Raw genomic sequence first — 13,009 nt, 5'->3', positions numbered from 1 at the left:
AATTCTTCCGTTGCATTCCTAATTATGTGTTTGTAACTTCTTCCAAATGCTCATACCATCCAATACTTTAAAAACCGAATTATGAGCCCCATCAAGTGGATGAGAATGATCACACACATTGCTTTGTACTTTATCACCAACAGCTGTAAGTCTAGCACTACAATCCGTGTTTTTCACACCGCCAATATATAGCGTTATTAACCTTTTTATCCACAATGCAGGCATAACCACTTAAAAGAAGCTTTCTTTCTCCTCGTGCAGCTCAAACTCAGTGGATAGTAAATTTCAAATAGAAAAGGAAATTGTTTTCATTGTTACCTCTACTGAAATTGGTAATTATCTATTTAAGGTTTGTGGTAATTATCTAATTTACGACCCACCCAAGTTTGTTTCGACTTCTTGTATTTCGGCCTCATGTCTGTTCGGCATTTTGTCCATTTGGAATTCTGGCCATTCGGCATCATGTCCATTCTTCTTTCTGTTCGTTCGTATTCATGTCAGTTCGGCTTCTTGGCTTCGGCCTCTTATCTTTCAGCCTAAGTGCATTCGACATCATGTCCTACTACCGTGGTATCAAATATCCATGTACATATCCCACAATTTCTATCAATAACATTTTAATTCTATAATAATAAACAAATGAATTTAGCATATTAACATAAATTGTAGATTAAAATGATAGGAATGCTAATGGTGTTACAATGCACTATAGGCAGTCCTTGGGTTACGCTGGACTCGGCTTATACTGTTCCAAGGTTATGAAGCTCTTCAAATATATTCACCAAAAATTATTTCTGGGTTACAACAGGTTCCAGGTTTACGACACCAGTCCAATGGAATACTGGAACTTTAATATGGCTCCAAAATGGCAGAATGGTCAAAATTTGGAGGTTTTTTGATGAAAAGTTCAATCAAAATGCAGGTTATGTCATTTTCAAGACACCCAAAGGATTAAAAGTAAGATTTTCTTACCATTTTAGACGACGTCCCGGGTTATGCTGATTTTCGGATTATGCCATGGCACTAGAACGGAACCCCCATTGTAAACTGGGGACTGCCTATACAGAAGATCACTCAGAAAACATTAAGGAAAGTATCCATTAAATTAATATGACTGTTGCTGATGCTAAGCAAGATCAAAATTGTAATATGGTAACTATCTAAAAATATTAGGTATAAGGCCTTTGCTACACCCCTGCTGACAATACAGTAATAACAACATAATACAAGTCCTATAGTCCAGGATCAACGGGACTCACTGAGTTCCAGACTATTAGAAATGGGCAGACCAAAAAGTGGCCACGAAAAATGCTAGTTAAAACTAGAATCACCACTGACTATAGTCAATTATTTTTACAAAATACTCTAGTCACAGAATAACAAATAAACCTTATTAGGATATAAAAAATTTATTGGAAAAAATTGATTAAACTACAGCAGTCTAGACTAGGTAATTGCCTACTCATTGTCAGATTACCTTATTGTTTTTTATACCACTATACTGTATGAGAAATTTCATAATTTTACCATTGTTTAATGAATCAGACCATTAATATGATACTTAATTCATACTTATTCATTAGCAATACAGTCACCATAGCTTAGCCTATACTGAATCCTGCATCCACATGTCATGGCGTAATCAGACCAACTGTTCGACATTGGAAATTTTTTCTGTTGTAACCTCTTAGTTACTGTTGTACTTAAAGTTATGTCCAAAGGAAGAGAAAATGAGCTATGAAACAGATTAAGCTATATGATATTTTTAAACATGCATACTTCTTCTTCTTTACAGGCATCAAAATCAACCATCATTTCTACCTCCACGTTCTTCTCCTGCATGAGAGTTAATGTCTCTCCATCTCATTCTTGGTCTAGAGTTCCAGATATTCATGGACAGAATCCTCTCTCTTATAACATGTCCATGCATACACAGGCATCAAAATCAACCAGAGAGAGCATTAAAGGCTTAGTAGAGGAACATTACCAGAGCTAAATATCTTGCCAGACCAAGCATAGTCATACAGTACTTGCTGTATGTATTTATACATTTTTTTAATGCTCAACTTGTGTGTTTTCATATCTAAATTTCTTAGTTATGATTATATACAATAACAGATGCTTTCAAAGCATTTAATTACTACTTTAAACTAAATTTGAACAAAAAACAAATGCACAGACATGTCTACATAACGAATTTATATTTTGTGTATTAGATTTTTTCCATGTTGTTTCTGTTCTAACATCTTAGTTACTTTGCAAAACTTATTTTAAAATATTTGTAAAAGTGACAGATATAGTATGGCAGATACTGTAACTTGTGTGCACTATAAGCTTAGTAAAGACATGCAGACACCCATGCATCCTACAGCTTAGCCTACCCTTCCACCTGAGTGCAGATGTAGATGCACTGATGAGTAGGCTTATTTCTCAGATATAGTTGTATATGCAGCAAAGAAATAATGCAGTTAGTTCACTGCTAGCTATAAGCCTCAGAAGGTAAATTATTTAGAACACCTATTGGCTGTTGTCCTGGCATTCTAGAAGTGTCTGCTCTCAACAAGAAAATCACTATGAGTATGACTTTGCTGAAAAAAGTTGTGCCTATTAATTGCAAAGAAAAATAGCAAGAGATCAAAACACCTGAGGCTGTCGACAAACTCAAGTATCAAAAACAATGTCAATAACCATATGCAACTGGAATAAACTAAACTGGAATAAATTTCAAATTGGACCAAATTTCAGATTAGAACAAATTTCAAACTGGAACAACATTCTGTGGCCATGGGTGGAACAAAGTTCGAAACCCACCTGCAGTGCAGCAAGCTTGCAATGCACATCCAGAAATGGGGAAAATAAATTGCTAATTCATGACATGAAGTAGAATTTCAACAAGTTTGCAACACTAAAAAGTAATGGGGCTGATGCTCTCGTCTTTCACCGAAGGAGGAAGAATAATATTAAAAAAACAATTTTGATTCAAAGAAAGATATAAGGACTTACTGAATTTACTTTTTATCAAAATGACAGCCAAGTGCTGTATGGTATCTATGAAACAAAAAAGGGATCTCAGTAATACAGGGCAAAAAATGTTAAATACCCACTGGCTATTCACAATCTTACCAGTAACTCACAGTTGATGTTTTGAGGACTGTATGCACATACTTTCCATTTTGTTATATGATTAACAAGCACACTTTAAGAAATTTATCTGTGACAAGACAAACAGAAAATAAAACTTAACTTTAACCAGGTAATAAGAAGTTTACTGTGATTATCACCAGGGTAAAAATGGCATGTTTATGAAAAAATGTAACTTATAATTTTCAAAATTAGGGATGTTTAGAGGGAATTATTCCGACAGCAGATGTAAGATTTATCCTCAAGTTTTTATCAGTGGTATGACTGCTCAAGGTTGTAGATAAAGAGTGCTAGTGTTTTCAACAATACATGTTTTTATGATGATGCTGCAACTCACAGCAGCCATGAATAAGTTCAACAATGACTTAATACTGTAAATTGTATTCAGTCATCCACCAACCCATACACTTAAGTGCTGACCTTAACATTAGGCCTAGTGAAGGTGTTTGCCTGGGCAGTATTATGTCCCCAACCCAGAATGGTAAAGCTGAATTTTTAGGTTCTCCCTGGCACAGCTCACCCCTGCATTGTTTTTAAACCTCCCTTCAATCTTAATAGATCTTTTGCATATCTGTCATTTCCACAGGGTAATCCCACCTCAAAACAATGAAACAGATCACTTGCGTGTCCAGTAAAAAAATTTAGGTAAGGATTACAGATTTGAAAACTAACAGGAATGAGTTCTAGGAATTATTGAATGGAGATCTGATACTTGTCCATCCTGAGATTGTAGGGCATTTTGTGGACACACGTTTATCAAAATCAATATACAGGCAAATAGGCAAGTATCATATAAGTAATATACAAATGGGAAATAGGCATGATGGGAAATAGGCATGATACGAACAACAATGGTGACAGAAATATGAAGGAAGAAAAACTTGAAGAATGGGTAATACATGTGTTTTGCTTCAGCTATTGTAAGGTAATGGGTGTGACAAATCTTATCATACAGCTTATATTTTATCAATATTACATAATGAATCACACATTGTCAATTGTTCTAAGCATCAACTATGAGGAAAAATTCTAAAATTCAAATAAAAATTTAGCTCCATCTCCAGTTAGGAGTATACTATTTGCTTTATAGTGAGGACAACCAATTTTAACCTGATATATACTTCTGGTTCACTACCAGTATTTTACATGTAGTTTAGAAGGACTAATTTAACTTCTTCTATCAGAAAAGCCCAAGTAAAATTTCCCATGTACATACATTATCACATTATCACCATGCTTTCCTGAGGGTTGGGATACATTAGATTAGGAACTGCATGCATATATTTCTTTTAATATAACTTGCTTACCCTCAATATCTGTGATGATGGAGACAAGTTCATCATCGACCTCAATGTACCGTCGGTTAAAGTCCACAACACAATTCAAAGTCTACATGAAAAAACAAATAAACTAATTAGCTTTAATCGACAAGGAATTACAAACTCTTTATCAATACAGAAAATAACTCAACATTCACATTTCATATAATATAATGTTATATCACTTTTTTTACCATCACTCCCAATTTAAAACTTCATTCTTGCTGTCAACTGGCAAGCCTGATTAAAAGGTGTTGCAGAAATTTACTTTAAAATGATGTTTCAGATCTAAACAGCCACTTTTGTTAAAAAAAGTTTCACTTGTTCATATAATTACAAATCAATATTTAAAATGTCATGGTTAAGGAAGATGACTTCTGGCAAAGCTTGTACATGAGCTGTTTGAAGGCTAGGGCCTTGTTGAGCTGCTGACAGATGAATGATTATGCAAAATGCACTATTATATGTTCAATGCTAATCACCCTGTTGCCTTAATTTCTTTCCATTCAAAAAAGCAAAAGGGGTAAATTAAACATAAGCATTCAGCAAAGTAGAAGAGGCAACATGAAGATACCACCATCCATCTGGTAGCAGCCATGGACTTCTGTTGACTTTATGTAAATTAGTGTAAATGAAGTAATGTGGCTTATATCCTATGACTCAATCCCTACCCTTATTTTCAAGGAACTGTACTTTACTTATGACTGATATACTTCAAAGATTAAAGTTACTGAACATAAATGATTTAAATATGTATTTTTCAAAGGATACAATCCATAGCTTTCATAAATGGAGTTTCTCTTGTAAGGTTCGTTTCGGCTGTCACTGATTAACTGGAATAATCAAAATCCTATCAGGCAGACCAATGAGTCATGCAACCTTAGACAGCCTAGCTTGTCTATTGTGTGAATCAGCCTGTTCAATACCTTTCAAAACCACTATGATGGGAAAGACAGGAATAGCGAGGGGCAGCAGAGGAGAGTAAATTTGAGAGCTATGGTTTGTATCCTAGGAAAAATACAAATTATCTAAAAAATTCTTTATTTGTTCCTACAGCGATACAAACTTATGCTTTCGTAAATGGCACCTCACCCTTAGGAGGGAGGACGATCTTTCCTCTGTTATCGCAGGTGGGAGTGCCCTGGTGGTGCCCAAGTTGCCCAGAAAGGTATCCTCACTGTCTTAGGTCAATACCTGCAATTAACACTTTCACTCTCCATCAAGGGGATTCCTCCAGTACCCACCCCTTCCTTGTGGTGCTCATTCCCCTTCCTGGGCAGAGCCTCCTCCCAGGATTTGAAGCCCTTATATTGTCTGCTGGGGTATGAATGTGTCCAAGGACTTGTGCACCAAGTCCCTATGTTCAAGGGCTTGTGCACCAAGTCCCAATGTTCAAGGACTTGTGCACCAGATCCCTCAAGTAGAAGGACATGGACATGCATTGCAGTTTGCACATGCCTGCCTTCAGAACCTGTATGATGAAGTGGGGTCTTTGTAGGCAATAGAGGGCATATACCTCTGATGTCAAGGGCCTTCTGAGGGGTAATTCCTCATCCTCCTTGGCATTGTAAACCCTAACTCCAACTTACTTTAGTAAGAAGATGGTGTTCTTAGACACCTCCTTATTTCTTCCTGTACTGATGAACAGCCTAGCCTGTTACATACGGGTCTGAGGGGGAGCTGTCCTCTTCAGGTTCTGCCTCAGGGCTCTCACCACACAGTAACATTTTGTCCCTGTCATCCCCGACTAAGTCTTTCAAGGAAGGGATTGAGAACCTCTCAAACTTCAGGTCTGGGACTGTGGGGTTCTGTGCCTTCACAAACTCTGAGATGAACTCCAAGGGCAGGGAGATCCACTACTCTGGGTGGAAGATGATGTAGGAGACCCCATTAACTTCTCCAACTCTTTTGGCTGAGGTAAGAGCCAAGAGGAACACTGTCTTCAAGGTCAGGTCTCTGTCAGATACCTTCCGCAGGGGCTCACATGAAGGATGATGTAAGCTGGCTAGGACCTTCGTAAATTTCCCACCCTGTGGCTTTTGACTTCCCTTGGAGAGTACTTTTTCTAAAAACCTCTGATGATGGTGGACAGCTCCCAGGAGTGCTATCACTGAGGGTCTTCTTCTGACACAGGTAGATGAAGTCCACCACTTCCTCCGCACAGGTCTTGGGCAGATAGTGAATCCTCCGGTGGCACCAACCACAGAATTCAGTCCAATTTCCCTGATACACCCCGACAGAGGATGGTCTGAGGGTGTCTGCGATGGTTGCAGCAGCCTCTTCAAAAAGCCCTTCTTTCTAAGGAGCTTCTGGATAATCTCAATCTGTTAAGGCAGAGGGAAGACATTTCCCGAAGATACCTTCCACTGTGCTCCTGTAGTAGAAGGGTGGGCATTTGTGGTAGTTCTCTTTGGATGTTTATCAGCAGGTGTACAAAGTCTGCGTACCACTCAGCATCATGCAAAAGCCCTGGGACTGGAAGTCTGTTGAGGGGCCCTTCTCATCTGGCTGAACAGCAGGAGGTATAAACATCCCGACTATCCCACGGATGGTGGAAGGTGTCCTTCATCATTGCTCTCTGGTTTGGGACCGAGGAGCAGTGCAGGGGAAGCTTCACACTGTGGGCTGTGGCAAATAGGTTAATTGCCAGGCCCTTCAAAATCCAACAGCCTATTTGCCACTTCTTGGTTTAACAACCAATCTGTTCCTACAAACTGGTCCTCCCTGCTGAGCTGACTAGCAATGACATCTTTCCTTCTTGGGATATCCCTGGCAGTCATTCCCAGGCCCAGGGTCACCAACTACTTGTGCATTACAGTACGGTACAGTTGATATTTAGTCTATATGTACGGTACGAAATTACGGTACGATAATTTTACCAAAGTACAGTACGGTATGATTCAGGTAAGGAAAAAATGGGCAAAATTCCTTTCCGTACAATACCTTAGGCTTGGATATATCACTAAGCAATTACTAATGCATACTTGGCGCTTCAGTGACTGCACAAGGAGATCACTAAGGTACTTAACATTTTAGTTTGTAACATATCATGCATGTGTGCGCATGTGTGTGTTTGGAATTCCTTAATTAACATGTTTATGTCTATGTGTAATTCTTGAAGTAAAACATTACAAACGTTTACAGCATCAGCCATATACAGGTTGACCATCACTAATCCGGCAATCAGTAGTCCGGAACAATCAGTAATCCGGCACAAATTTTGGCTAGAGTAATTTCTAATGTTTCCGCACTAATTTTCAAATTTCCCGGGTCGCTGCGCTAACTCGCTCGCCAGCCGCTTCGATTTGGTGGTGCTGTGTGCTGCATTGACAAACTGGAGGTGTTTGTAAACGCAGGCATGCTTTTTCTGTTCCATTTTTTACATTTATTATTGTCTTTTGGCCTACACTATGGTATATTGTATAGGCTACATATACGGTAGACTAGCTTTCATTATACTGAACTCTATTCACATATTAACAGTAGGCTATTATATACAAACATCAACACAACGAATGTGTATCTTTTCCCTGGATATTTTGAAAAGTTATGCTTTACTACATTGTATCCAGTTGCGTATATTCTCACATTGCTTTTGTATTATAAATTGCGATCAATGTTTTGTTTTGGGAATCGATAACGCGGTGTTTATTTCGCCGCATTTAACTCAGTTTCGAGCGCTTTTCTTGCTTCTAGTAAGCGTAAATGAATACAGATACACGTACTTTATTTATTTGGGACAAGGATATTTTTCGTTATACAAAAGTGTTTTTAAGTCGAAATATAACTTAAATACGTCTCGTGAAATTAATTTAGCTATTTTTTCGTTAATATATGACGTTCGCGGGAATCGCAGCTGGCCGTTTTGGGGGCACGTTTGTTTTGTGTAAAAAAAAAATCAAGATTCCGTTCGCTATTTTCTCTTGATTTCATCATAATATGAGCTTTACATATTTATCTTTTATCGGCGTGAAAACAGCAGTAATTTGTATTCTTTTATGCCCAGTAGTTTTGATTAAATACATTCTCTCCAATTTTATTTACGATCGAGTTTCATCCATGTTGCCGATGCACGATAATTTATAGTCATTAGCAGCTTGAACATTATTTTCTCAGCTTCAGCTACAATTTGCAGCTTAAAGTTACTGGAGCAGTATATTTCCTTGCCGATCTTTTCTCCAAAGCGAATAAGGATATAGTGTAAAAAATATATCAGTCCTATTGTATAGTACTTAACCCTTAAACGCCTACTGGACGTATCATACGTCGACTAAAATTGTCTGTTGGGTGCCAAGTGGACGTACTGTACGTCGACTACAAAAAATTTCAACCCGGTCAAATTTGATTTCGACTGAAATGGTCGAAAAAACGCAATTGTAAGCTAAAACTCTTACATTCTAGTAATATTCAATCATGTACCTTCATTTTGCAATAAATTGGAAGTCTCTAGCACAATATTTCGATTTATGGTGAATTTTTGAAAAAACTTTTTCTTACGCACGGGCGGTAACTTGGCGAAAATTTCATAAATTCTTTCGTCATTTTGTCGTAATTTTTGCACTGTTCTATATTAGCCGTTACATAAAGTTTTATATATGAAAATGTGCGCAATTTCATGTAAAATACAACAAAATACAACCCATGGTTGTAGCTTTTATCAGTTTGGAAATATTTTCATATAAACCACGATAACTGCCAAAATTTCAACCTTCGGTCAACTTTAACTGTCGACGAAATGGTCAAAAACGCAATTATAAGCTAAAACTCTTACATTCTAGTAATATTCAATCATGTACCTTCATTTTGCAACAAATTGGAAGTCTCTAGCACAATATTTCGATTTATGGTGAATTTAAAAAAACTTTTTCCTTACGTCGCGCCACAAATTCTTTAAATCACGTTGTCGTAATGTTTTGCCGTTTTATATTAGTCGTTTCATAAAGTTTTATATATGGAAATGTGTGCAATTTCATGTAGAATACAACAGAAAATAACTCATGGTTGTAGCTTTTATCAGTTTTGAAATATTTTCATATAAATCACGATAACTGCCAAAATTTCAGCCTTCAGTCAACTTTAACTCGACCGGAAATGGTAAAAAACGCAATTATAAGCTAAAACTCTTACATTCTAGTAATATTCAATCATGTACCTTCATTTTGCAACAAACTGGAAGTCTCTAGCACAATATTTTGATTTATGGTGAATTTATGAAAAAAAAAAAAACTTTTTCCTTTCGTCTGCACACGGTAACTCGGCCGAACATCTCAGAAATTCTTTCGTCACGTTGTCATAATGTTTGCATCGTTTTACATTAGTCGTTACATAAACTTTTATATATGAAAATGTGCGCAATTTCATGTAGAATACAACAGAAAATAGCTCATGGTTGTAGCTTTTATCAGTTTTGAAATATTTTCACATAAATCACGATAACTGCCAAAATTTCAACCTTGGTCAACTTTAACTCGACCGAAATGGTAAAAACGCAATTGTAAGCTAAAACTCTTACATTCTAGTAATATTCAATTGTTTACCTTCATTTTGCAATAAATTGGAAGTCTCTAGCACAATATTTCGATTTATGGTGAATTTTTAAAAAACATTTTCCTTACGTCTGCGGTAACTCGGCCGAACATCTCAGAAATTCTTTCGTCACATTGTCGTAATATTTTCACCGTTTTATATTAGTCATTACATAAAGTTTTATATATGAAAATGTGCGCAATTTCATGTACAATACAACAGAAAGTAACTCATGGTTGTAGCTTTTATCAGTTTTGAAATATTTTCATATAAATCACGATAAATAGAAAAATTCGACTTTTCGGTCAACTTTAACTTTCGACGAAATGGTCGAAAACTGCAATTGTAAGCTAAAACACTTACAGTCTAGTAATATTCAATCAATTAGCTTCATTTTTCAACAAACGGGAAGTCCCTAGCACAATATTTCGATTTATGGTGAATTTTTTGAAAAAACATTTTTTACGTCATGGCGTTACAAATTCATGCATCATTTTGTGATAATATTTTCTCTGTGTTGCTTTGATCGTTTTACAATTTGTTATATACCAAAATCATTGCAATTTAGTGTACAATACAAAGAAAAACAAAATAACCCGTTAGCTTTAACCGTTTTGCTCACAGAGCGATTTGTATAAAATTATATATGAAAAATTTTTTTTGCGCTGTCATATATTTCAATATTTATATATGATATTTTTTTTCATTTCTGATGGTTGCATACTAAACTTCAGGCAATGTCAAAAAAAGGAGCCAAAAATGAACTCTTAATCTTCAAAACTAAGCGTGCTGTGATTTTTTTAAAAAACTTTTTTTCCGCTTCGGCGCTAATTCACCGAACGCCGCCGGCATACGGGAGATGTTTTTGTAAATAGAGGCTCGGCGTTTAAGGGTTAACGTCATTTGTAACTTAAGGACAGTAATTGTTTAACCGTACGATGGTTGAAATACAAGCAAAACAGTTGTTATCCGGTACGATTATTAGCAAAACAACAGTTTCCCGTTCGGTTTTTATGGCTGTACGCATTTACGTAAGAGTATAACGTTACTAACAATACTTTTATCATTTTCTTTTACCTTTTTAACTAGCAGATGGAATAAAGAGGAGGAAAAGAAGCTGGTCTATTGTAAGTTGATCTCTCTCGCTGCCTGCGCGAAATCTAAAAATATTTCCTATTTTCGTATCGGTATTAATTGCTAACCCCATTGTAAACTCGAAATATCGTATGTCGAATTGTCGTAACTCGAGCACTACCTGTATTTGATAATTGTCTTTTCTTTATTAACCAACTTGTACTGATTTATGGGATATTTTAACTCTAGGATGAGGTGCTTAGCTACTGGGTTTCGTGTATTCTAGCCTAATAAATGGCTAATCCGGCAAAATGGCTAATCCGGCACCCTCTAGGTCCCAATGATGCCGGATTAGTGATGGTCAACCTGTAATCCCATATTGTCTCATAATGAGTTTATTATTATTATTATTATTATTACAGTATTATTATTATTATTACAACAACTGAATATATACACATGTACATATAAAAGTCCCTTTGCTAATTTACACCTGTTAACATAGAAATTTTCACAGAGGGGATTTTACTGATGTTGACTGAGTTTTACCGTACTGTATGGTACGGAAAAATAATTGAGGATACAGTATGAAATTACGGTACGATATTTTAGCCGCGTCTGAAGTACAGAAAAACATTCCGTACCATACCGTACTACCAGCCTTACTGCCACATTGCATACCTCCAGAGAGATCGTCCCTCCTTGCTTGTTCAAATAGGACACTTACTATAGTGTTGAAAGTGCTGGGGTTCTAACCATGCTGCTCTCATTTCCAGAAGGCTGATGTGCTCCTCCCCTTGCTGGGGCCCCACAATCCTGAAACAATCTCACTGCTGAGGTGTGTGTCCAAACTCTTATAGAGGCATCCAAGAACACCAACATCTCTGGAGGTGGTTTGCCGAGCAGAATTCCCTACATGAAGTTGGCGGGGTCTCTCCACTACACTAGATCCTCCCTCACCTTCTCTGTCACTTCTATCAGCTGAGATGGGTCCTTCCTTGGTTGGTAATAGTTCTTCAGTTGCTACTGGAGGGACTGGATGTGTACCCTGCCCCTGGGGACCAGCTTCTGAGGGGAAACTAGGTGTCATGGGAGGATCTGCCACTGTTTCGCTGGTTAGGGGGTCTCCATGAGGAAAACAAGGGAGATGCTCAGCAGGCTGGAGGCCCCCTTCTGGGATGGGTGGGCACTCACCACCTCGGTGCTGATCCGGACTTTGGCAGGTTGATCACGCCTAACTCCCAGCACAGTGCCAGGACTTTGTTCCCTGGCAATTTCTACTTCCTTCTCCAATAAGCGGGAGGATTAGTCAGTCTTCCAGGTATCTCTTCAACCCTATACCCTTCAGTGTTCCCAAAACACCAGCAGGAACACTCTTGTGAAAACTTGGGGTGCCAATGCCAGACTGAGCCAGAGAACCCTGAAAGGTACATTATGCCCTTGGAGATGAACTGCAGGTACTTCCTGGAGTTTGGGTGACTGAGGATGTGGAGATGGGCATCCTCCTTGTCTATGGAGACCATGAAGTTTCCTTCCCTGAATGATGTCAAGACCGACTGAGGTGTCTTCATCGAGAATGACATTTGCTGCAGGAAGCCAATGTCATGGTTTTTTTCTTAGGAACAGTGTCAAGTTACTGAAGGTATGGAGCAAGAGCAGTGGTTCATTTTAGTAGTCTTGGGGAACAAACCATGCAACCACTACTTAGCCTATGGTTTATTTCCTAATAGTTTTATTTACAAAAATTTTACAACCAGCACAGGTTAACACTCTAAATCCCTGTAGACCATAATTCACTGAACCAATCCCTACATAACCATTAGTTTTCTACTACTTAATTTGTGATGATCATCATACTTACACTAGCCTAATGATACTTTCTTAATAAATTATTGCTTACAATAGTCTTATGACAATTCTTTTCAGTGGTATGAATGGTTCACAGCAAT

General features: G+C 37.5%; 1 protein-coding gene across 3 annotated transcripts in view; it reads right to left on the bottom strand.

The window, feature by feature from the left end:
• Positions 1-13,009, bottom strand: part of LOC136843254 (uncharacterized) — a 189,127-nt gene that overhangs the window by 61,820 nt on the left and 114,298 nt on the right. For all 3 annotated transcript variants that reach the window (XM_067111374.1, XM_067111375.1, XM_067111376.1), the window contains exon 8: positions 4,449-4,530. In XM_067111374.1, the coding sequence (XP_066967475.1) occupies positions 4,449-4,530 (82 nt within the window). The remainder of the gene's footprint in view (positions 1-4,448; positions 4,531-13,009) is intronic.

Source organism: Macrobrachium rosenbergii, chromosome 11 (genome assembly GCF_040412425.1).
Source record: "Macrobrachium rosenbergii isolate ZJJX-2024 chromosome 11, ASM4041242v1, whole genome shotgun sequence".
NCBI lineage: Eukaryota > Metazoa > Arthropoda > Malacostraca > Decapoda > Palaemonidae > Macrobrachium > Macrobrachium rosenbergii.
This window is presented reverse-complemented; position numbering and strand designations above follow the sequence as displayed.